The 26,676-nt window shown below is 50.3% G+C and overlaps 1 protein-coding gene across 1 annotated transcript in view; it reads right to left on the reverse strand.

The window, feature by feature from the left end:
• The window catches only part of LOC119440799 (uncharacterized), a 49,951-nt gene extending 26,105 nt beyond the window's left edge, over window positions 1-23,846 (reverse strand). The window contains exons 1-2 of the mRNA XM_049662634.1: window positions 23,442-23,846; window positions 5,192-5,388 (exon numbers count right to left, since the gene is read on the reverse strand). Of these exons, the coding sequence (XP_049518591.1) occupies window positions 5,192-5,388; window positions 23,442-23,556 (312 nt within the window). The 5' untranslated portion in view covers window positions 23,557-23,846. The remainder of the gene's footprint in view (window positions 1-5,191; window positions 5,389-23,441) is intronic.
• Window positions 23,847-26,676: the final 2,830 nt, after the last annotated feature.

Raw genomic sequence — 26,676 nt, forward strand, 5'->3', positions numbered from 1 at the left:
GCCACATGTCGGCTTGATAGCAGTATCGGAGCAATCACTGCAACCTTTGTCGACTGGTGTGCCAGTGGGTAGATAAGCATAGTTTCACGAAGCGCTGCGACGATTTTTTTACGCGACGTTTACTGGCGCACTTTGGTTGGCAGCATCTTGGTCCAATGAGTGTGCTGCTTCTGCGTCTTGAGAGAAAGGGTAGGGAGGTGTTTCACTGTCATCAAAAATAAAGAAAAAGCGGATGCATAGAAAATTTTCTTTCACACATAGGCGCATCTTCGCATCAGTCGCTGAAAACGTAGTAGACTTGCTTCAGGCCACGTGGTGATTGCCTATTTGGAAAGATGCCGCTGCGTGTTCCACTTGACGAAAGAAGGCACATTGTGCGTTTATTTATAGAGGGAATACCTCAGCGCGAAATCTGCCGCCGAACCAACAGGAGCCGGACTGCCGTGAATAGGATTATTCAAGCTTTCCGCGACGATGACAGATTCACAGATATGGAGCGCAGTGGGCGTCCAAGGGCCACGACTGAGGAAGAGGACCGCCTGATTAGGGCCGCCATCGTGGCTGATCCTTTTCAAAGTGCAGAGGATATCCGAGAAGCGCTCTCGCTCACGGTATCGTCTGAGACTGTAAGAAGAAGGCTGAGTGAGCTTGGCCTGCAGTCTTTCGTAGCAGCACAGAAGCCCTGCCTCTCAGACAGCCAGCTACAAGAACGACTCATGTTCGCTACAGCAATGAAAGATTGGACAACAGAGAAATGGGGCGATGTCATCTTTAGCGACGAGTGAACTTTTTCCACGCGCTGGGACCAACGGAAGCGGGTTTGGCGTCCACTAAACTGCAGGTGTGTTTACAGTGTATTGGCAGTTAATTCACGAAGCTAATTCTGCATCACAACATGTTTCACGTAAAATGAGCTTTTGGACATTACGAGATTTTTTCTGTAGTGGTATTATGTTGAAAACATTAACGATTGTTTCATAGTACTACTTACTCTGAAGCTAATTAAAAGCTGCCAGTGGGTCTTTCAGTACTATCTAATGATGTTTGCACGTTTTCTATTGCAACTCTATAACAGCATTATAAAGTTCATACGCAAGAGGAATCACAACATTTTTAGACGCGCCGCTGGAACCCAATTGTATGCTATTTCTTGCAGATATCTGCCTAATTACACACAGAGTGTTCTATCCAGTGGACGGTGTTCCGTGAGCGTGTGGGGAGCAATCAGCAAAGATGGCCTTGGTCCCCTTGTGCGTCTGGAAGGGCCCTTCACTGCGTCACGGTACTGCGACGTCATCACTAGACACCTCGTTCCGTATGCGCTCGACGGTCCCTTCAGCGACGGCTGCTATTTTTTTCAACACGACCGCAGCCCGATCCATAAGGCACGTATCGTCCAGTCATTGCTAGAAGAACATGCTGTTTGCCAGCTTGAGTGGCCTCCATGTGGCGCCGACTTGAATCCCATAGAAAATGTCTGGGGCATGTTGAAGAAACGGCTGTCCACACGAGCCAACCGCGGCCGCACGGCCGATACGCTGTGGCAAGCGATCGCACAAGAATGGGAAAGCCTGCGCGGTCGACCGGAGATTACTGAATCTTTGTACGAGTCGATGCCCACACGCATCAATAAGGTGCTAGAAAACGGCGGACATTTCACTTCCTACTAGATCATTGAGAGACCTATGTTTCATGACACTTCTGTAAATGTCTTGTGAATAAATTCATCCCCTTCAGACACGAGTTATGATGCACTGTCTGCAAATGCGTCAAATGCGCATGGCATCATTTCAAGACGCTCACTATTACATTCCAAGAAAGAAGACGAAGAAATGTGCTGTTTTGTGCGAGTTTCAGTAAAAAAAATTAATTAGCGTATAACTCATTATCTAATTATTCTGAAATCCGCCAGCTTCAATGCTTGCATAAAAAGAATCAAAAAAGAATCCCGGCCACTACTGTCACTTAGCGATGGGGGAGGAACGGAAAAATTCTGCCTACTGACTAAGCATCTGTGTCCCATGGCTGCCTCACCGCTCACTCACGCACTCACGAAAAAAAAAACAGCGTGGCTACGCGAAAATAGAACTGATAACAGCCGAAGAATACGCTGTCTGATTACTTGTACTGATATTCTGCTCTCAAAATATAAGCAAGTAGCCCTGGCTAACAAAGAGCGCGTCACGTTGAAAGAGATAGGTAGAAAATATTTGCGCACAGTGCGAAAATAGACAGGCCATAGATTTAAGCAGGGATGCGTCTTCAACGTAGCGCTGCTGTCGATCGCTGGTGACGTAGCGGAAGTGTCGCGAAGAGGCTCTTGGCCACGCGCTCGCGTGGTCCGCAAACTTTTGTGGTTGACTGTACGTCGACGTCGAACACAAGACGTGGGATGCCATCCTTCCGTACGTGACCTTCGCATACAACACGGCCGTGCAAGAAACGACGCACATGGCGCCGTTCAACCTGGTCTACGGAAGGAACCCGACAACGACGCTTGACGCCATGCTACCAGACGTCGCTGACGAAGAAAATCTCGACGTTGCCACTTATTTGCAGCGTGCCGAAGAAGATCGACAGCTCGCCCGCCTGCGCATCAAGAACCAGCAGAGGACCGACAGCCGACACTACAATCTACGACGACGCTACGTCGAGTACCAGCCCGGCGACCGTGTTTGGGTCTGGACTCCGATACGCCGACGAGGACTTAGCGAGAAACTGTTGCATCGCTATTTCGGACCATATAAGATAATCCGACGTATTGGCGCACTGGACTATGAGGTCGTGCCAGACGGCATTTCGCAATCACAGCGGCGCCGGGCACGACCTTAAGTCATCCACGTGGTGCGTCTTAAGCCTTTCTACGCCCGCTGACGAGCTTATAGGTACTTTGTTACTTTGTTATTTTCTTTCTTTATTACGCGTCGTTTTGTTTTCGCTTTCGCGTTTGTTTGTAGCATCGGGGCGATGCTTTTTAAGGGGAGGGTATTGACACGTATACATGTTTATCTTTCGCCGATGGCCGCTTTCCACCGGCTAACAAATGTTAAACATTATCGCTCGGCGCAGGATGCGCCTGTATCGGAAGTTTCTAGAACGTTATCGATGCTTCTTTCCGTTGCCTGTTTTCACCGACGCTTATGTTATCTGATTGTATGAGCGACGCGAATCGTCTAGAACTTTCTGGAAGACACGCGCGTACCAGGGATTATTCTGGAGCCTTCGATGACTCAGGTATAAAAGCCGACGCGTTTTGCCGCTGATCAGATTTTCGACGATCGCCGACTGTGTTCGCCGCTATCGTTGTGCTTTGAGTGTAGCTTGCCTTCGTGGGCACAGGTTCGCCCAATAAACAACCAGTTTCGTCATTCACAGTTTTACGACTGTTTTCTTTACCGTCACTACTACGTGACAATATTGATCATAACACCACAAAATAGACTGCGTGCTCGTATAACACAGAGTTGCACGCGTACCGAATTCCTTTTCTTGCGCGTCTCACTTCCTGACCCCATGACATTCGTTTTGGGCAACGTGTCAACGACGGAAACACTGCTAATGATGAGGGCCGCGACTTCGCAAATGTGCGGTGAATGCCCCTACTTAGTGGTTCGTTTTGAGAAAGGAAAGATTGGCGCTATGGCCACGTATATGTACTTACGTATATGAGGAGACTGTGTCGCGAGAATTTACTGCACCCCTTAAAAAAAATGCTTAACCTTGCACTTGGCCGCGCAACGCTTGAAACAGCGAAGCTGGGCGATCGTAGCCCAGCATTTTCCTGAAGTGCGCGCAAACTTTTCATCTTATTACTCGTGATGATGATGATTCCTTTTCGCGCGTCTCGGACTTACGGCCGTCACTGCGCGTTGCATAGCGCAGCTTGCAACACCGACACCGCGTTGCAATGCCGACAACGCGTTCCGGCAGACCCGCTCCGTGAATGCGTTTCTCTCTCTCTCTCTCTCTCTCTCTCGTTCTCATTTTCTTTATCTCTCTCCCGAGCATAGCACGCAAAACCTCTTCTTCACCTCGCAGAGCATTGGCACGAGCGCGTGCGAACGCTCCAGCTGTGGACGAAGACGACGACGCTCGAACGCAATCATATGGTTCGCATAAATGCATGTTCTGCAAGTACGTGGCTGTATAGCCTAGTGGTTACCACGCTCGCCTTCGGACCGTGGGTAGGAAGAGGCCCAAAGGGCCATCATCCGACAAGCAAGAGGGCGGGCGATAGCCAGTGGGGCCCTTGCCTAGGGGCTCCACCCATTGAGCGCTTTATTATTGCGATAGCAATTATATGGACACTCCAAAGCAGATTTCTGCCGTCGGCGTCGCCGTCGCCGTCGCCTTGAGGTTCCGTATGACGTCAATGGAGATGAAATCGTCGCCGCGCGCCGCCGAACGCTGTACGTGCGAGTGAAAGGGCGCGAGGGACGCGCGCTTTCACGGGGAATGAACGCACGGCGGAGAACAAACGCGCGTTCTGTGCCGTGCTCCCTTAAGGGCTGCAGAAGTAGGCGTCTCTTTCCTCCTTTACCATCACCATATATGTAGAGCAAACGCGCCTTCTTCTGACGCACGAAAGGCCGTGGGGGGGAGGGGGAGGGAAGAGAGGCGACGTTTAGCTGCGGCACCAAGTGCCTATTTATATCAGAGGCTCCGGCAGCAGTCACCAACGCCGCACGCATTCTGTGCGAACGCGGGCAAAACGCCGACGGCGTCGACAACAGTTCTGCGTGTTGCCGGTGCTGCTGCATGTCGAAATTTATACAGCTGATAAAGCTACTGTCATTACTCCGTATAGCTCTCTACAAATTTGCTATCGCAATTGATGCTTCGCCTTTCAGGTGAAACTGCGACAACTTTTTCTTCAATAAAGTTGTTCTATATATACTACTATTACTACGCGGGTTCAAATCCCGCCTCGATAAGAAAGTTTACTTTCTTTTATTTCTTTCTTCATTGCTGATGATGATAGTTTCATGATACGAAACACAAATTACGGCTGGCTTAACAGCTTCGCTGTTAAAACTGTTGTTGGGCAGATAAACCGAAGATAACCGTGAAGTTGTGCGTCTGCAGATAATTTCCCCTATGGTATCGTTTTTTAGCTTCTTGTTCTGTGACTAATAAGAATTGGTTCGTATACACACTTCTTTCTACTTTAGCATTGTGCGTTGCCACTCACGTTGTTCCCGATGAATGTGGCGAGCAGGTCGCGCCGCCGGCGTCGTCCCAGCACCGTGCTCATTGCGGGCGCCAGCAGGGGCGCCATGCTGAGCGGCAGCGCCGTGCCGGCGATCAGCGGCAGCGCGGCCAGCGGTGCCAGCAGCGCCAGCAGACCCGTCAGATTGCCGCCCCGCCGGAGCAGCACCCGCTCCAGGCCTGCACGCCGCATCACGGGCGTATTTAAGTGCTACGCATACTCCAAATGTCTACAGGTTGTCTGCATAAATCTTGCTCTTCATTGGTTCGCAGGAAGACGCGCCCTGATATTCCCGGGATTGAATTGAATCTTTGGGTTCTACGTGCCAAATTCACGATCTTATTATATGAGGCACGCCATAGTGTGGGGACTCCAGATTAATTTTGACCACCTGGGTTTTTTTTAACGTGCACCCGATGCACAGTACACGGGCATTTTTGCACATCGCCTCTATCGAAATGCGGCCGCCATGGCCGGGATTTGATCTTGCGACCTCGTGTCTATAGCAGCGCAACGCCACCAGGGCGGGTCTTCCCGAGATTGGCCACTCGACCAAGAAATCAATAGTATCGGAAATGAATCCCCGCGGTCCCATGGCACGGCCGCTGGATAAAAAATTTGCCGCGTATCTGCGTGCTTCGCGGCAAATGTCGTCGAAAGACGATAGTCTTCTGCCGGCCGTACTACATGAGTGCTGGTCTGATCCGCGGTCACCCGTGATGCTGTTCTCGTACCATTTCCGTCCTGGCATGAAGGTTTGTTTGAACAGATTTCATTTTACCGCATTATTTCATCAAGCGGCCATTTATGTTTTGCCCTGCCTCAGACAGCGCTTCCTTTATGTTGAATCGGCCGCATCTGGCTGGCATTGATAAAATTGAGGAGGCGCTGCGTGAGACATGGACGCCATCTGGCAATACATCGGGAAACATGAGCTTGTGCAGAGGGCTTCCTTCCTCCATGGCAGAGGGCGCTCGTCGGCGCGCAGTCGGGGAACGTCGTTCCTCGGCGTGCATAGCATGGCATTTTCAGCGCAGCTTAAGAAACTAGGGTCTTTAGAGTTACGTATCTATGTATTTTCTATTAAAGGAACACACCTCCTAATACTTACCTAGTGATGTTGCGCCTCAGATATGCGTAATATTTACTTTGTGATCGATAACGTTCACAAGTATGAACAGCCGTACCAGTTTAAGTAGTGTGGGCGGTAAGCAAGTGGTCCAACTTTGGCCGGGTGGCTGAATCGGGTGACAGACAGACAGACAGACCAAATTTCCAGCGTTAAAGTTCCCCAAGAAAGACTATCGTCTTTAAAAAAAGGTGCGGCCTGCCGCGTGCATCGAAAACGGTGTGATCCGCCGCGACGCCACACGCCGGGGTCTGTTGTCTGGCATCGGCATAGCAAATGCGTCAGGAACGCGTTTGGAACGCCGTCGCGCGTGCAAGCCGAAGCGTTCCATCCCCCTCAGCTAGCGCCGTTCGGCCCAGCCAAGCGGCCGACAATGCAACTACGGCCGTCACGTTCGGTCCCATAGCAGCGCGCCCGACGCGGCAGGCCGCACCTTTTTTTTTTTTTTTTTTATCCAGCGGCCGTGCCCATGGCATCGGACAGTCCGAGGTGCACTCTATGACGAATGCCTTCAAGGCGAGAAGACGGTAGCGGCTGCGACTCTCGAAAGGTTGTCTCACCAGCGGAAGCGTGTACACCACGCCGCCGAGGGAATTGAAAAATGGAGCCGCCACTACTTAGCGAAGGCAAGGCATCCAGCGGGTTTTAGCCATAATTTATGTCAGCTTTTCTTTTATTGCGATAGCAATTATATAGACACTTCCACCGGATTTCTGCCGTCGGCGTCGTCGTCGCCGTGAGGTTCCGTATAGATAAAATCTTCGCCGCGCGCCGTATGCCCGAGCGGAAGCCCGCACGCTGTCACGGAGAGCGAACGCACTCAATCTTCCACGCGCAAGCAAGGAAGCGGGAAGCGAGCGCCGGAGGGAGCGGGGGGGGGGGGGGGGGGCGCATTTCTACTCTGCCAACAACCGCGCTCGTCGCTCGCTCGCACCGTCTCTTATCTCCACACGGCTCTGACCTTTATGCGCTGTGCATTCGCCGCTCAGTTTCCGTTGAAGCGATAGACCGCACGTACCTTCGCCCGCTGCGCGGCGTATGCGCTCGCTGCCAGCGTTTTGACAGTCGTTGGCTGCAGTCATTCAGTGCGATCTATTCATGTTTGTTTGTGCGCGCTCACACCACAGTTAGTAATAGTCGGGCCACATTTTCCAACGCACGCTACACATGCAATGCTGCCCGGATCGGCAGTGCAGCGCTACAGGTGTGTCCCTTCGCACGCGCGCTGCCCACGGGAAGCGCTTCTCATCAACACCACCGTTTCACACGCGCCTTCTCGTGGTCATCGAGTCTCTCTTCATGTCGGTCTACTTACGCCGCAGCACACCTGCTTACTTAATCAGCTCATGTTTACTACAATTCATATTGCTACCAAAGCCGCTCACCTTACTTCGTATGACATTGCTGTGTTGCTATCGCATTCATTGCTTCGCCCTTAGGGCGAAACTGTGACATTTTTTTTCATATCGACACGTTTCACTACTCTGCTAATGAACTTACCTGGGAGAGATTATTTGTAGTTTTTACAGGCGAAGCGATTAGTGCGGCTACAATTGCGCTCATGGTTTTCCTGAAAAATAAAAGCTAGATAACTCCAGAGGTTTATATTACAAGTCAGGAGCGCTATGCAGGCCCATTTCGAGGCTTGTATGTTATTTAGGGGTTGAATGAAAATTGCTAAACCCTCATTATTGGCCTGTTAAAGGGGTTACATGAAACACTTGCCAAGTTTCCCCGATTCCCTGGGAAACCCATAAACGGCAGCGATTTTATGTTTAGAAGAAATGGGGGCCATCCTATAGGTGACGTATGTGTACCGGAAGTTTCAAGTGTGTGGATTAATTATGTCGCTTTAAAAATAATTACTGAATACTGGATTTTTTCCTAATACGAGTATTCCTAATATATATGTTATAATATTCCTTATAATATGTTTTATATATGAGGCGTGCAGTTTGTATTCGCGGTCTCCTCGATGAACTATGCGAGGCACGTTGTTTACATTTAAATTGAAGCAGGAAGCATGTCGCGAGTAAAGAGAGAGAGAGAAAAAATGTAAAGGAAAGACAGGGAGGTTAACCAGACATTAGCTCCGGTTGGCTACCCTGTACCGGGGGAGGGGTAAAGGGATTCGACAGGAGAGAGAGAGAAAAAGTAAGTACAAAAAAGGGGAAAAAGGGAAAGAAAAAGAATCACACACACACACACACACAAAACAGAACTGTTTCTGTGGGCATTGTCACGCAGTCTGCGAAGGCGTTCTAGTGTTGAATAGTGTCAACGTCCCATCCTACGTGGTCGCGAGTGAAGAATTTGTTTATTTTGTGTAGGCTAATGACAGACTTTGCAGCAAGCTACTTATTCACGAGTTCCAGATTGTAATACTGTGGTTATCCACAATGTCTACCAGAGTCATAAGACAACTGTAAAAGACAGCGAGTTCAAATTCGGTTAATATGAATGGCATGTTAAGTGTAATGTGTGGCGAAACATTTACGTTCCTGGCCTAATCAGAAGCGTTGCAAATAATTACTGAACCCTCGTATTTTTTTATTTTTATTTTTTGGAATGCGTTGTACGGTGTTCGTAGTTATCACTGAAGTCCTCAGTGAAATAAACATGGCACCTTGATTCTATTTGGTGAAATTAAGGTACACGTATGTTATGGGTACATTGTAGGAAAAGTTCAAAATATGTGGGTTAATTGCGGCCTTTGCAATAAATTACGCATGCGAGTGCTCCGGAGTTGTATGAGTAGGTATTACGAGCGGCGCAATTTTAGCCCGCTTACTTGGCATAACAACAAATGGCACCAAAACCAAACTGAGTGAAAATGGGGGGAAGAGCTAATTAAATGGCAAATCTGTGTGCGAATATAAATGCGTGCCGTGGATGAAATACAGCCTTTGCATTGAAGACGTCCTTTCCCTTTGCCGCCGCGTCGACTCGGCAATGAGCGAGACCGATCGCGTTCGACACATTTTAAAAGGCATTGGACACGTTGCGTTTAACGCACTAGCAGTTAAAAACCCCACCACCGTAGACGATGTCATCGCGACCTGCCAGCATCTGGATACCCTACAAGCCATCCGGTTACAGCCAGACGTCTGTGACACGCGATCTTCTTCGGATGCCGATTTGCGCACGTTGATTCGGGCTCTGATCCGCGAAGAGCTTCAAGCACAAGGCCTGTCGTGCTCTGCTGCTCCTCCAGCTCACTCTACGTCCACTGGGCTACGAGACATCATCAAGGACGAGCTGTCTTCCTTGGTTTCCGCTGTACGCCCTGACCCTCCGACACCACCAAATTCGCCACTCACGTACGCCCAAGTTGCTGCCATGCAGCCTTCCGTCGCTCAGCGTGCCCTTCCGGTTCCTCAGAACGACATCGCAGCCTTTACACCACGTGCACCTGTACCTGCATTTCACGCCCCCTGCCGCTCCTCCCGACCAATCTGTTATTATTGTGGCATTCGAGGCCACATCTCGCGGTTTTGTCGAAAGCGCCAGCAGGACGAACGCCGCGGCTACGATGCTTACGAGAGGGATCTGGTGTCCTTTCCGAGCCAATGCCAGCGCCGCCCTTCAACACGTTCCTTCTCCCCACCCGCTCCATCCGACGCTCCTCGAAACTACCGTCCAGGACGCCGCCGCTCTCCTTCCCCTCTCCGACGCTCAACATCGCCTCTCCAGCCAGTCACCCATATCGACTACCACTCGGAAAACTAGATGGTGCAGTTTTTGGAGGGGAAGCTGCATCGCTCGGACAAACAACATCTCCTGAGAGCCCGGCCAATTTCTTATTAGTGTATGCTGAAGGTGTGCCTGTTCGAGCATTAGTTGATACGGGAGCCGCTATTTCTATTATTCATGCCGATTTGTGCTCTCGTCTACGCAAGGTCACTACACCTTACCATTGCACTCCTTTACGTAGCGCGAATAACCTTACGATACGGCCATCGGCACAGTGTACCGTTCGAGTTTTTATTGATGGGATTCGCCACCATATTCCGTTCGCAGTGCTGCCTTCCTGCGCTTATATGCTCATTCTTGGTTGGGACTTTCTTTCTGCCGCTGCCGCTTTCATCTCTTGCCGACAGCGCCCTGTCCACATGCGCGAGACCGATGACACCGACAAGGGGCCTCAGTCCCGCCACCGTCTGCGAACCGTAGCCGATTGTGTGGTCCCACCTGGCGACGAGCAACTTCTTGTGATTGCTTCCGACGTAATTGACAATGGCGATGTTCTAGTCACCCCATCAGCCCGTTGCCTCTCCAAAGGAATTGCACTAGCGTCGAGTCTCGTTCGATTCATCAAGGGCACGGCCCTTCTCACAGTACTCAACGTCACAAATGAGCCGATTTTGCTTCCCAAAGGTGCTGTCGTGGTTTGCGGTGTGGACACACAGCCTGTCTCGGTGATGGCTTCGAGTACTGGTACTGCAGAACCACGCCCACCTACAGCTGCTGCTCCTGCTACTGCTCTCGCCAGCGCAATCAGTACGGATCTGACTCCGCAGCAAGCACATCAACTACTGGCCTTGTTGTCGAAACATAAATCTTCCTTCGACGTACACTCACCTCTCTTGGGACAGACTTCAGCGGCAACTCATCGCATACACGTCGATGGAAGTTCTATTGTCCGCCGTCGACCATATCGCGTTTCTTCCGCCGAACGCGAGATAATCGACAAGCACGTTGCCGACATGCTCGAGCGAAATATCATCCGCCCCTCCGCCAGCCCTTGGTCGTCACCCGTCGTTTTGGTGCGCAAGAAAGATGGCTCAGTGCGATTTTGTGTTGATTACCGTGCCTTGAACAAAATAACCCGAAAAGACGTATATCCTTTGCCTCGCATTGACGACGCCTTAGATTCATTGCAAGGCGCGGAATACTTTTCCAGTCTTGACTTACGCTCGGGTTATTGGCAAATTCCGATGCATGAGGCCGACAAGGAAAAAACTGCCTTTGCAACACCAGATGGACTATACGAATTTAACGTCATGCCTTTTGGCCTCTGCAATGCACCAGCAACCTTCGAACGAATGATGGACACTGTTCTGCGGGGCCTTAAGTGGAAGTCTTGTTTGTGCTACCTTGACGACATAGTCATATTTTCTTCAACCTTCCAACTCCACTTGCAGCGCCTCGATGAAGTTCTGACGTGTCTCTCTGCTGCTGGTCTTCAGCTGAATACCAAAAAGTGCCACTTTGCCAGCAAGACTATTAAAGTACTGGGCCACCTCGTAAGCAAAGACGGCATTCGGCCTGACCCCGAAAAGATTACCGCCGTCCTACGCTTTCCGAGGCCCCAACGCTCCAAGAACTTCGCAGCTTTCTTGGCCTGGCTTCTTACTTCCGGCGCTTCATACGTGACTTTGCTACCATCGCGGCTCCGCTTCACCGACTCCTCCCTTCAGGAACTCCATACGTATGGTCAGACGAGTGCCAAGCGGCTTTTGACACTTTAAAGCGTGCCCTCACGTCTGAGCCAGTGCTTTGTCATTTCGATGAGTCCGCTCCCACTCTATATACTCCATACTGATGCCAGCGGCCATGGAATCGGCGCTGTTCTTTTGCAACGACAACGTTTTGAGGAACGCGTGGTCGCATACGCAAGTCGGACGCTAACATCGGCCGAGAAAAATTATACAATCACTGAGCAGGAGTGCCTCGCCGTTGTTTGGGCCATCCAAAAATTCCGACCGTATTTACACGGCCGTCACTTTACGGTCGTGACCGACCACCATGCTTTATGCTGGTTGTCGACGTTAAAGAATTTATCTGGCCGTTTAGGTCGCTGGATACTTCGTCTGCAAGAATATGACTTCGACGTCACGTACAAATCCGGCAAGAAACACAACGATGCAGATGCTCTCAGCCGCTGTCCGTTACCACCGCAGTCCGACGTTCCCGGCCAGCCTCCATCCGTCACCGAGCCTGTAAACGCGTGCTCTGCAGTTCTTTCACTCGCCGCTCTCAACGGTCTTCCTTCTTTCCACCCTGAGACGTTCGCGTCCCACCAACGCGACGACGCTTACTGCCACTCAATTATGGAACGCCTTCACGGCTCATCTCGTCCTCCTAACGCGCGAGCCCGTCGCCAGTTACAGAACTTCAAGTGTGAAAAATCAATCCTCTACCGGTATGTCTTCCATCCCGAAGGACAGCGTTGGGTTCCTGTCGCTCCTCGATCACTCAGGGAACAGATATTGAAGACATTTCATGATGATCCCACGGCTGGACATCTCGGCTTTCACAAGACCTATGAACGCATCCGCAGTCGTTTTTCCTGGCCTGGACTTGCCACCTGCGTAGCGAAATACGTCGCGTCTTGCTCGCTCTATCAGCACCGCAAACGGCCCACTTCACCTCCGGCTGGACTGCTGCAACCTCTTCCCTGTCCTGACGCTCCATTCGCAGTCATCGGGATTGACCTCTACGGACCGCTGCCATTATCAGCTAGCGGCAAGAGATGGGTCGTCACTGCAGTTGACCACTTGACCAGGTACGCCGAAACAGCTGCGCTACCTTCAGGATCCGCGGAGGAGATTGCGACTTTCTTCCTGGAAGCCATCTTTCTACGACATGGAGCGCCACGCGTTCTTTTTAGTGACCGTGGCAAGGCGTTTCTGTCGAAGCTACTCGAGGACGTCCTCCGCACATGCAACACCATCCATAAGACGACTACCAGCTACCATCCTCAGACTAATGGCCTCACAGAGCGCTTCCATCGAACTCTCTCTGACATGATCTCCATGTACATCAACGCTGACCACACCAACTGGGATACCATCCTGCCATTCGTGACTTTTGCCTACAACACCGCTGCACAGCGCACTACTGGCTACTCACCATTCTTTCTAGTTTACGGGCGTCGTCCGACCTCTCTCCTCGACGTCTCTTTTTTTTTTTTTTTTTTGATGCCCCCGTGAAATCGTCGGCGTCATTGAGTGAGCAGTTAATATCTCGCCTTGCCGCGTGTCGCCATCGCGCCCGCCTCAACACCGAGGCAAGTCAACAGGATAGGAAGACTCGCTACGATGCATTTCACCGCGTCGTTCAGTTCAGCCCCGGCGATGAAGTGTTATTGTGGACACCCACTCGTGTTCCTGGCCTGTGCAAAAAGTTTCAGTGGCGTTTTATAGGGCCCTACACTGTTGTAGAGCAAACTTCGCCAGTGAACTACCGCGTCACTCCCGTTGTCACGCCTTCCGATGGCCGCTACCGTGGCACAGAAATTGTCCACGTTTCGCGCCTAAAGCCCTTCCAACGACGTACCGCACCGCTATAACCAGCGGCCAGGTTGGCCGCTTTCGCGCGAGGGGGTAATTAGTGTGAGCAAAATATTAATCCTTCATCTTCGTCACCTGTACATAATCATCATCACTGTGCGCGTCGTCTTCGTTCGGCGCGTGGCTCAGCCAAATAAAGGCGACGAGACAACAGCTGTGCTGCTGCCTTACAATATATATATATATATATATATATATATATATATATATATATATATATAGACTCAGGATGATCAAAGTTAAGTTGAGAGCTTTTTTATTTTTTTAATTAGGCGCTACGACGTACGTGAAGACCACCTCTATAGTAGGGTTATGTGGCAAGGGGGACACAAAGTGAGATGACAATTATCGCTGTTCGCCGTGCAATAAACAAAAATTGAATAATTAACTTTTCACTGGCTGCAGTAAGCAGGTACGTTTGTATTGAAAAATTAGAGGCAGTCGTGTTTCTACAGAGTTCCACTTGGCATAATTCTTCTAGCGCATCCGTGTTTTGAGATATCTAACTGCGAAGTTTAATTGCCGTTCACATGATGACGCATGGAAGGCACTGAGGACCAGCGCAAAACTCGTCCCTTATGTGACACGCGTGCGGCGTTTAGTCTGACAAATGGGACGGAGCCCCTTTCACTCTCGGCTGGCTAATCGCAAAGTCGGAACTGCTATCAAAACACGGAACCGCGCAGCCTGTAACGATGCTAGCTTCTGTATACCGAGATAAGGGAGGAGCTTTGCGCCGGTCGTCACCGGCTTGCATGCGTAATCATGCGAACGGCAATTAAGCTTCGCAGTTCGGTATCTCGAACTGTTCGAGTAGGGTCATCGTGTGAGGCCTGCAAAACTTCAACGCGAAGAGAGCGCGGTACAACGGGAACCCATCGATGGCCTTCCGGGTGAAAAATGTAACGTTAGAGCACGTCGTCTTCGAACTTGAATAGTTTGAGCTGTTGCCGTAGCCTGGCATTGGGTGGAGATGAAACACCGCTAAGGCGATTGATGATACCATGTCAACAAGAATCGGCGCGCTGGTGAGGGGAAAGCACTGAAGGGCGGTTTGAATGAGTCAAAGAGGAAATTGGTGTAATAGACGATGCGCCCTCCGTGCGGCCAATGTGACAAGGCGATCTGATGTGATCCGATGATATATATATATATATATATATATATATATATATATATATATATATATATATATACACGTTACGTCGCGGAAGTCACATTTAAAGCTGTATATTTACAATATATACAAGAGAGGCAACGACACATAAACAAGACGGCTGGCGAGACTGATGCTGCACCATGGCGTCCATAAGAGGACAACGGAGCCAGGAAGATATCGAGCGTCTCGTAACGGATCTTCTGCGCGACCTGAGACTCGGTGAGCCGGGAGCTAATAATCTGGCGCGCCGCGTGAGCCCGGGCGAATACTTCTTGAACATATTCAGTGGGATTGTTCGTCGAGGAATGAAGCAGTGTGTCAAAGGGCAAAGTAGGGTGGCGGCCGAACAGAAGGTAAAAGGGTGAAATACCAACGGTCTCGTGACGGGACGAATTATAGGCGAAGATCACGAAGGGTAACGTGCTGACCAAATCACTGTGGCTGCCAGAAACGTACATATAAACAGCATTTCTGTCAACGCGCGATTGAGTTGCTCCGTGAGTCCGTTTATCTTCGGGCGGTGGAAAGCTTGTGCTCGGCAGAACAGGAGCGGTCTTCAACAACGCGGGACAAGAAGGTGCGGCCCGATCAGTGTGCCGGGGTGCGCCGTCATGTAAAAGAAAATCCGCTACCTCCGTCGCACAGCTTGTGCGCAAAGCTCGCGTGATCGCATACCGGGTCGCGACAACGACCCACTTATTGCCAGATTTTGAGGTCGGAAAAAGGATGAGGAGATCGAGAACCGATGCGAAAGAATGTTTCTCAGGGCACATCGATGGGGTGAAGGCGTCCAGCGGGCAGCAGATTTTTTGCGGCGCTGACAGAGCACACAGGCTGCAACGTATCGGTGCACAGAGCGGTACAGGCCTGGCCAGTAAAAGCGGCGTCGTAGTCAATACCGGCTTAAAACAACGCATATAACGAGGAAAGTAGATCAAAATTTCGACGCTTATAAGTGGCTCACTGGAAATGGCCTACTGCATATGCGGCCCGCATTTAGACGGCCCAGAGCAGGGCCGCTTCGAAGACGGCATGCATAACCCCAAATTTTTATGCGGTATTTCAGATCAAATCTGTCCTGCTTACTAGGCGGCTCAAATATTATGCGGCCCAATGGGTTATTTTATGAATACAATAAGTTTTATAATTATAGACAGGTGCCGCTCAGAGTGGTATTGCGTGCTGTTTCGTATACATAGCATAGAACCACATCATAGGAAATTGATAACACACAGCACACAAGCATGGAAACGCACATTACACAAACATGGAAACACTGGGAATCGAACCCGGGTACATCGCGTTAGAACCAAACACGCTAACCACTACACCACATCACTATACGCTGGAGCAGAGGACTCGCATAGCTATTTGTAGATACATTTTTGCTTCCGAGGCTGTCGTTTTATGTCGATCGATCACCGTCGGCGATCGTGCGTGGTATACATATAGTTTGCGTAACTCTTACCGATGCTTAGGTGGTTGGTGATAATAAAGATGTATATAAATGAGTAGCAGCATACGAATACCGCTTTCAACAACTGTCATGTGGGCGGAAAGGCTACACGGGATAAGATTACGGAGCATGGGATATGTGCGAAAAGAAAATCTGCTTCGCCAGGCGAATGTTGGTGAATGTTTTGTCTTTATTCGCTATGCTGCGGATTGTTCGCTGCAGTCGCTGTTTAACCGGGAACTCGGCTTTGTCTCAGAAACTTTCAACCTCGCTCACAAGGTTCTGTCGGTGTTCTGTGGTTCAGTTACAATTGATCCGCCGCTAACATGCACCTGTAACTACATTTAAGTGCGCTTGCTTCAAGGTTGCTCTGTTGCGTTGCCTCGACGGTATAACGGTAATATGGCTCCGCTATTCTGAGACGTCGAATAAGTGGACGGGATTTTGCCGGCACATCTACGTTTGTTGAACCAACAAACATCATTGCAAGAGCAATTATATGGACACTCCAAGCGGATTTCTGGCGTCGCCGTGAGGTTCTGTATAAAGTCCAAGGGCGATAAAATCATCGCCGCGCGCCGTATGCTGTATATGTGCGAGAGACACACATACAGCATAGGGAGAGCTAACGCACGGCGGAGAGCATACGCGACGTCTCCGTCGCGCGAAAGGTCGTAGCGAGGGAGGGGGCGCCGTTGTGCTCCGGAACCAACTGCGCATTTACCGACCCGGCGCAAGGGGATCTGGCGATTCAATCTCGCGCGCGAAAGGAGGAAAGTGGGAAGGCAGCGCGGGAGGGAGGGGGTGCGGCTTCTACTCTGCCAGCAACTGCGCACTTGTACTTTGCGCTGCTGTGAGCGGTGCGCGCACCGTATCTTGAAAGTGATCTGCACACAGCTCCTACCTTTGCATGTGCAGTGCTTTCGCCGCTCAGTTTCCGTTGGAGAGACCGCACGAACCTTCGCTCTCTGCTGCTGCCGCGCTTGCTCAAGCCAGCGTTTTGACAGCGGTTGTCTGCGGTCATCGAGCGTGATCTATCCATGTTTGCTTGTGCGCGGTGACAACATGCTTGTTAATTCAGTTATATGCGAATGTGTCCAAGTTTATACAGCCGATAAAACTAATATCCTTACTATGTACAACTCTACTAATTTGCTATCGCAATTGACGCTTCGCCTTTCGGGCGAAACTGCGACTTTTTTCTTTCTCCCTCATGCATTGCCCACAAGCTTTTGCTTTGTAACACTGTCTCAACGCTTCAGCGCGCTTTTTGCGCGCCAAATTTGCAGGGCTGCATATAAACGTTTCGTCAGCTCGCGGCCGCATATAACGGGCCTGGCCTGTCGCCGCAGCTATTGTCACGCATAATATTGCTTGAAAGTCCGTTTATATGTAGTACTTTGCGCTGGAACGAAAATATACCGCATATGTGCAGGACGTTATGCGCGACTTGACTAAGAGTGTAGGTATACGCGAAACGCAAAGGCGGCCTGCAGTAGGGGCGCCATGCAACTGCTCAAGAACTGAGGTCCGGAGATGGCGCGGGACAACGAGTAAACATGCTGGTCCTTCAGGGCGCAAGCTGCGACGGTAGAGAACGTCGTCGCGGAGCACGAACATGCGTAGCGTGGGCTGTCCAGAATTGAGACGAACACGTAAGCAGCCATCGCGCCGTTGTTGTGCGAATGTCTCGCAGATCAGAAATGATCAGGACGCAAGAGTCGGTGTCATGCGCATCATCTTCAGGGCGGTCGACACCATGACGGGAGAGACAGTCGGCGTTCTTGTGGAAGCGGCCTGACTTAATTGTATAAAACAGCAAATGAATATTCTTGGAGCCGTAGCAACCATCTGCCCGATCGTCAAGTGAGGTCTTGCAGTGACGAGAGCCAGCGCAAGGCGTGGAAAATGTGCGGCCGGACAAGTAGGGGCGTAATTTGGCTACTGCCCAAACTAACGCCAGGGACTCCCGTTCAATAATTTGAAAATTCCTCTCGGCGGGTGGCAGGAGGCGGCTGGCGTACGCAATTACGCGCTCTGCGTTACGCTGCCATTGAACGAGTACAGCCCCAATTCCATGGCCACTGGCATCTCTGTGAAGTTCGGTGGTGGCAGATGGATCATAATGAGCCAGCAATGGGGGAGCCGTTAGCAAGTGTACGAGGGCGGACAAGGCCCCATGTGAAAGTAACGTCCTTCTTAAGTAAGCCGGTAATATGGGTGAGCGGTTTCGGCGAAATTCTCGATGAAACGACGGAAAGACGAGCACATGCAGTCCTACAACGCTTGTTACATCTGCGGTGGAAGACGGAACAGGAAAGTTCTGGGCAGGCCCGAATCTTGTCAGGGTCGAGTTGAACACCAGCGGCACTGACGCTGCCAAGAACGGTAATTTGACGACGTCCAAACTGGCACTTGGAAGAGTTCAACTGCAGGCCGGCGCGTCGGAAAACAGCAAGAATGGCCGACAGATGCGTGAGATGATTTGCCAAAGTTGGTGAGGAGGATTAACGTTGCGAGTTGGGCGTGTTGGTATACATTATTACAGAACGAGCGAGGGAGGGCGAAGTTCAGCACTCGTCCTGGTCGTTTCTTTGTGCCGTCCCTGTGTTTTATTGCGCTGCAGTTCTGTAATTGGTGAAGAGACTATAGCATCGTCTAGATAACACAGACATGTGGACCATTTATAGCCGCGAAGTAAGGAGTCCATCATTCTTTCGAAGGTTTCCAGGGCATTACAAATGCCGAACGGCATAACATTGAATTGGTAGAGGCTGTCAGGTGTTACGAAGGCAGTTTTCTCACGGTTTATGTCATCTACCGAGATTTGCCAATAGCCTGATCGAAGGTCTATGAACGAGAAGTACTTTGCTTCGTGCAAGCAGTCTAAAGCGTCATCAATACGCGGCAAGGGGTAGACATCCTTGCGAGTGATTTTGTTGAGGTGTCTGTAAACGACACAAAAGCGCCAACTGCCGTTCTTCTTCTTGACAAGGGCAACAGGGGACGCCCACGGACTGCAAGATGGCTCGATAACGCCTTTAGTGAACATCTTATGGACTTCTCGTTGGATCACTTGTCGTTCAGCATGTGAAACACGGTACGGCTTTCAGCGTATCGGATTGGTGCCTCCTGTGTGAATACGATGGATGACCACCGATATCTAAGCTAAAGGGCGGCTGTCAATGTCAAAAATGACGCGGTAAGTTTCCAAGGGACAGCAGCTTGTGCAGGAAGGTCAGGTGCGATCATCTTGCTAAGTTCGTCGATGAGAGTCAGAGGCTCCTGTAGAGGCCGACAGAATTTAGGCCTCAAGAGCCGATATCTCGCAATCGTTAACAGGCGAGACGTCGCCAAAGGACATGCCTCTCGGAACAATTTGAGTCGAGCAGGTAAAATTAAGGAGCGGGAGCGAAGTCTGATTGCCTGTAACAGTGAGCACGGTATGAGGAACAGCCACATTCCTTTCAAGCAGTATGTCAGCGGAGGGACGTAGCACATAGACGCCATCAGGAACAGGTGGGAACGACATTAGAGTGACGTACGCAGTGGCTTGAGGCGACAGGCGGATATCTTCGGGAGGGCATGGTTGTGGGACTGGTGGAGTATATAGCAGCCGTGGGGCAGATCAAGCTGAATGACGCTAGACGCGCAGTCAAAGAGGGTTGAATGGAACGATAAAAAGTCTAAGCCGAGTATAACGTCGTAAGGGCGCATTGTTCCAAAACGGCAAACAAAACAGTCGTTAGGTGCCCCGCGATGACAATGCGAGTAGTGCACATACCAAGCACGGTAGGCGTTCCGCCGTCGGGACGCGGAGGATGCGTCATGCAGCGGGTGTGAGACTTTGTTCAGGCGTCGGCGCAAGTGGGCACTCATCACGGATATGTGCGCGCCAGTGTCAATGAGTGCTGGGACACTGCCGCCATCGACTACAACGCCCATCAAGTTCTGTTCGGTCGGCAAAGTGATCAGAGGGTTTTGCGGTCGAGTCGTCAATGCAGCGTCACCTTCGGGGGCTGCATCATTTAGGTTTCCGCAGGCGGACGTCGGGGCTACATCGGGGACGGTGCGCGACGAGCCTGAGGCGATAGGGATGAAGGTCGACGAGCTGGTGACGTCGGAATGACGACGAGGAACTGTTCCAAGGGGCACGAGCGTCATTGTTTGGCTGTTGCGGTTCAAATGGCGGCTGGTAAGGACGCTGGCTCTGTTTGGGGCGATAACAACTGGCGAATGGTGGTCGTCGAGGGGAGGAGACAGTGCGGTTATTACAATGGCGAGCAGCGTGACCGATACGCTGGCAGGCAAAACATATTGGCCGATTGTCTGCGGTTCGCCTCTCGGCTGGATTTCAGTAGCGTGCAGGCTACCACTGACCAGTCGATGGGCAAGGAGCATGAGACAGCTGTGAAGCGACAACAGCACATACAGAATGAACTCCAAGATTAGCGAATTCTTCGTGGTCTATTATTGCCTGCACAAATGGTGCTGCAGGCAAGTTGTTCGGCTCACTGGGTCGGAAAAAAAAGGGCTGCAGGAGCCATGTCTTCAAGTTCTCGCCACACTATCCGCGTCAGGTCATCTGATGATGATGGTCGCTGCATTCCTAGCCTGTCACAAGAGGATGTCGCAGCTGTGTTCGGCAGACGTGCGAACGGCGTTGGAATGTGGCGGCTCTTGGCCTGCTCAAAGCGTTGACACTCTTTAATGATGTCCTGTACTGTTCCGCAATTTTTGCACATGAGCAGGTTGAAAGCATCGTCAGCCAGTAGCGCACCCAGGATCTCTGCCAGGGAGGGGGGGGGGGGGGGGAGAAGCAAGCACTTTGCATAATATGCAATTTCCTTACTTTAGCCAGAGGAATCCAACAGCAAATAAAAGGCCTAACAATTCTAATAATAATGACACAAAAAATGATGACGATGTTTATTTCTTCAGCGTGTTACTCAAGGTAAGTTAAGAGTGAATGAATAAGTACAAGACAGTGATCGAGTGTTTTTGTTAATCAGAAAAATTCGACCTCAAACCACCTCCTCAATTGTAATTACAATGTGAGCAGAGCACTGAAGGTACGCGTTGAGCTGGTGGGGCTGGACGCATGGGGGGGGGGGGGGGGGGGTTACAACACCCGAAACCCACCCCGTCGGTGCGCCACTGTTGTCAGCGATCCCCTTCAGTACGTGCCCAACCTTGTCCGACTCAGGCATATCGCTGTCGGCCTTAAGGCACAGAGCCAGCACGTCCTGGATGTAAGAGACGTATGATTCCTTGGACGTTTGGACGCGGGTCGCTAGTTCTTTCTTAGCGGCACATTTCCGCCCGGTGGGACGGACGAACCATTCCATCAGCTTCTGCTTGCACGTGTCCCAGTCGTTCCTCATGCTTATCATACCACACCATTGTCGTGCCTTGTAGGCAGAACACTGTGTTAATTACCCAGCATAATCGTCGGATTCCATTGCTTGTGGGCATTTACACGCTCATACGTGGCGATCCAGTCTCCTATGTCAAGATGGTCGGTGCCGCAGAATGTTCCTGGATCCCGCGGCTGAGCCAGGACAACCGTCGGGGTTGTGGCGCTGATGCGGGCCGCGCCATTTCGGGTCGCGTTTCATCCGTCATGTTGTCCTGTTCGAGGTGACGACCAGTGCGGCTCGAGCTCCGTTGTTGTTTCTCGTGGGTACCCCGCACCTCTCACCAATTTTTTACGTTCCGGAAGTCACATATACAGGTGTATTTACAATATATACGAGAGAGGCATCGATACATAAACAAAATGGCTGGCGGGATGTAGATGTAGATCCTTGGGATATACTGGCATGTACCCACTCCGGGGAATTGCCCAAGAACCGGGTAGGTCGCAATAAAATGTCCAATAGGGTATAAAATTTTATACTGGCTAAAACGCCAGAATTCACTTCAATTCAAAGTGAGCAGATGAGTATACGCTTCATGCAGCGTAAATGACCGAAAATGAAGAGGGCCGCCTCAGCCGAGGATATATACACAGACAGCGAGCACAAACGACAGTGGCGAATGCGCGATATCGCGGACACGCCTGACGAATTCCCGGTGGTGCTGACTTATTGGTCTCGGGAAATTGAGCAGCGACCATAGGTGGGAGAAATATATTGCCAAAGTCTGGTTAGATATTCGCGATCCCGAGTGCGCAATGAGATGAACTGAACGAGTAATTTGACTATACATGTACAAGTTTATTAAGGCCTTAGGTGTCTATGTTGACAGTGTCCTTGCGGTGACCTTGGCGAAACTGCGCCGTGGTGAAAAATGGCCGACGCGGCAAAGAGTAAAAACACGTGTAAAAGGATTGGGGTCACATTTCTCACGGAGGTTCCTACAGAAAAAGTAAATTAGTGGCTTTGAAGAGAAAATGTGGTACCATTGGTATGGGTGGCAATCGAACCCGGGCCTCCGCGGTGCGTGACGAGCACGCTTCCCTGAGGCTGCTCCACGGCGTACTAAAGGTGTGCCTAGTGCGTGCCTGATTGCACACGCCACGTGGTCACAAGGACACTGCTCGCGCGGTCGTCTTCTTCCACAGCTGGCAGGCTTCACGTTTTACAAATGTGTAACACTTGCTTGTTATGTACAAACATGGAACTGCATGGACTTTCATGGCGATTTCCTTCAATTTTTCAATATAAAATGTGCCATAAAATTTGTTATTGCTTTTGTGATTCTTTCAAATGAAGTCTTGGCCTTCTGCAGTGACGTACATTTTGGTGGCTTTTTTGGGGGGGTGGGTGGTTGAAGAAAAAGAAAACACTGCACGTACCGCACAGCGCACGTGTCACAGATACGCACCGATATTCGGCGCCTCTGAGTCCTGATGATGGAAACCATCTGGAAAGTCAGCGTGCACGTGCGCACAAAGTTTATCTCAAATAAGTTAGGCAGCGGGATTTGAACCGCTGAGCTGGTCTCCCGGCCGAAACGTCTTCCTGTGCATGTAGAGGACGTGCTAATCACCCAGTGAGAGGAATTGCTCTCTAATGAAAAGCAAAGGACTCTGCCGCCTGTAATGTTGACGGTTAGTCCGAGACGGAGGTCTGTTGGTGAGTGCAGTGTTCGTACGAAGCCTGTGTCTTTCACTCGCGTACGTCGATCCCAAGCTGCATATCGCTGGTATATGGGATATGCACGTTGTAGTCATGCACACTGATACGCACCGGATAAGCGAGGCTGTCCTACGGTGGGCGGGCAAGGGACCGCAAGCAGCAGCAACAGCAGCAGCCTTCCATGAGCGACGATCACTGGCCACCGACCGCTCGTGTAGCCGAGCATCTCTGAGCAACGTCGCCGGCCACCGTGGACATATAGGCGTCACGGCCCGCCTGGCCGCCTTTGTTGGCGACGGCCACTGGGTCAGTGCTGGACAATGTCCGGCGGCGGGGCCTTCCGCCCGGTCACGCCGCTGTACTTGTCAACAAATGCAGCAGGGGACGCTATATGCAGAGCAAGAGACTAAGTAGCGAGGGCAATGCGCAAACATTTAGCGTTTGAATGAATGTAGGTCAACTCAAAAGGCTACGATTGTTGAAAATATTTTTAGGACGCCACGCCTTGAAGTAAAGTCGAGCGTGTGCCGAAAAGGACGATTCATAGCTGTTTTTATAACACTTGTTTGGCATAAAGTCCCTAGATTTTCTGCTCTTTTTTTAAGAAAGCAAAAAAATATCTAGGGACTTTAGTTTGGCAAGGAGACTCAGCAACCATATACAAGATGACGTACAGCTAAAACGAATTTTTGTGCGAGGCACAAGGCGAAGGAGACTAAGGGGAAAAATTGGCGCTAGAATTTCAGTGTTTGTTGCACACCACTAGAGTGCATCGGAAAGGATAAGTATTCTTCCTTCCCTATCGTTACATGACATGACATGACATTCCCTGTTACTACGCGTTTGTGGCCGCAGCTAAAGTCCCTAAAAAAGTTTTTTAGGGACTTTAGCCGCAGCTGCATTCGAGACACAAACTTCTAGTCACGCGTTTTCGGCACCCAAGCATGCCAAGGAAAGAGGTAATAACGCGATAGCCTTTAGGGCCCCGTGTCGCAGAATATCCGGCGTCCGCGTCGGCATTGCCGCCCGCGGCCGAGAGAATCATCCCCAACCACGCAGGCCCTCCAAATATATTTTACCACGAAAGTTGCTCACACTTTGTCTTGCATTCTTTACAAAGTTATTCTTCGGAATTTTGTGAGTGACAGTCCACAACCAATTATCACGAAACAAAACACCGACAGCGCATGCCTTTTATGCTAAATGTTCTCAGGCTGAAATATTAAAGGTGCAAACAATAAAAGGCCGACCCACGAAAGAGGCCGCGTTTCTACCAGAAAGCGCGCCTTCGTGCATAGCGTTCACTGCCAGCGTTTCCCGGTAAACATTACGGTTACATAAGCTGCAGTTGCCGGGAAGTGTGAGAAACAGTCAAGGATCTCTGAATGCTATCGCGTTTTGTTTAGTGCGTATCCTTGATGTGTTCAAGTATAAGAAACGTGCTCCATGCGTCGAGCTCAAGCTGTAGTTAGCAGTAAAATTCATTTATGAAAGAAAGCTTCAACTGCGCAGCAACATTGGGGCCAGTTGTATGGTCCCATAATTTGCAGGATTTCCAGTCCACCACATTTTCAGGCATGGAATGGTGCCTGACGCCGGCAAGAAAAAAAAGATATTGCCGAGAGCTAGTGGGGCTATACTACTTCAGGTGCAACCAAACTAGGAAGGCCCACTAGGCTTCATCAAAGTCACTCCATCACCAGAACAGGAATTGGCCTCCCCATGGTGCAGTATTCGGCCACTACCTCCCTCATGACTCCGACAATTAACCCATGGCCCTCAGTTCCCAGTGGCTGCGGAGCACCTGACCAAGGCGGTGGTCAGACCTGCTACGCGGCAGTGGGTGCTAAGAATCTCTGGGTCAAGACAGGCCGCCAATGGAAACTGAACCTGGCAACGTTCAACACGCGCACCCTCTCGAGTGAGGCTAGCTTAGCAGGGCTATTTGAAGAATTATCAGGCATTTCCTGGGATATTATTGGCCTTAGTGAGGTTAGAAGAACTCGTGAGGCTTACACAGTGCTGACTAACGGCCACGTCCTCTGCTACAGAGGTCTTCCAGATAAGAAAGAATCCGGGGTAGGATTTCTAGTGCATAACAACATAGCGGGCAACATTGATGAATTCTACAGCATTAATGAGAGGGTAGCAGTCGTCGTAATAAAGCTGAATAGGAGGTACAAAATGAAGGTAGAACAAGCCTACGTCCCAACCTCCAGTCACGATGATGAAGAAATAGAACAGTTTTATGAAGATGTTGAACTAGCAATGAGAAAGGTGCAAACTCAGTATACTTTAGTCATGGGCGACTTCAATGCAAAAGTGGGGAAAAAGCAGGTTGGTGAGCAAGCAATTGGCAACTACGGCATCGATTCTAGGAATGCAAGAGGAGAGATGTTAGTAGAATTCGCGGAAAGGAATAGGCTCCGAATAATGAATACCTTCTTCAGGAAGCGCAGCAACAGGAAGTGGACCTGGAAAAGCCCTAATGGAGAAACAAGGAATGAAATAGATGTCATACTCTCTGCCGATCCAAGCATAGTGCAGGATGTAGAAGTGTTAGGTAAGGTTAAATGCAGTGACCATAGGTTAGTGAGGCCTAGGATTTCTCTCAATTTGAAGAGAGAGAGAGTGAAATTAGTCAAGAGGAAACAGGCCAACCTAGAGGCAGTAAGGGTAAACGCAGACCAATTCAGGCTGGTGCTTGCAAACAAATATGCAGCTTTAGAAAAGGAAGATAGAGACAACATAGAGGTAATGAATGAAACCTTAACTAGGTTGATCTCAGAAGCAGCAATTGAAGTGGAAGGTAGGGCACCAAGGCAACCAGTAGGTAAGCTCTCCCAAGAAACAAAGGACCTAATAAAGAAACGGCAGAAGATGAAAATGTCCAACTCAAGAGATCAAATAGAATTCGCTGAACTGTCAAAACTAATCAACAAGAAAAAAGTAAGGGATATTCGAAATTATAACGTGGGAAAGATTGAGGAAGCCGTAAAATATGGACGCAGCTATAAATCAGTAAGAAGAAAGCTTGGCATAGGACAAAGCACGATGTATGCGCTGAAAGATAAGCATGGTAATATCATCAGCAATTTCGATGACATAGTAAAAGCAGCGGAAGAATTCTATACTGACCTGTACAGTGCCCAAAACAGCCAAGCTACTTTCATTCAAAATAGTAGCGATGAACCGGATACAGAGGCTCCTTCTATAACTAGCGCTGAAGTTAGAAGGGCCTTGAAAGACATGACCAGGGGAAAAGCTGCTGGAGAAGATGGAATAACAGTAGATTTAATCAAAGATGGAGGAGATATCATGCTTGAAAAGCTTGCGGCCCTTTATA

Source organism: Dermacentor silvarum, chromosome 2, assembly GCF_013339745.2.
Source record: "Dermacentor silvarum isolate Dsil-2018 chromosome 2, BIME_Dsil_1.4, whole genome shotgun sequence".
Classification (NCBI taxonomy): Eukaryota; Metazoa; Arthropoda; class Arachnida; order Ixodida; family Ixodidae; genus Dermacentor; species Dermacentor silvarum.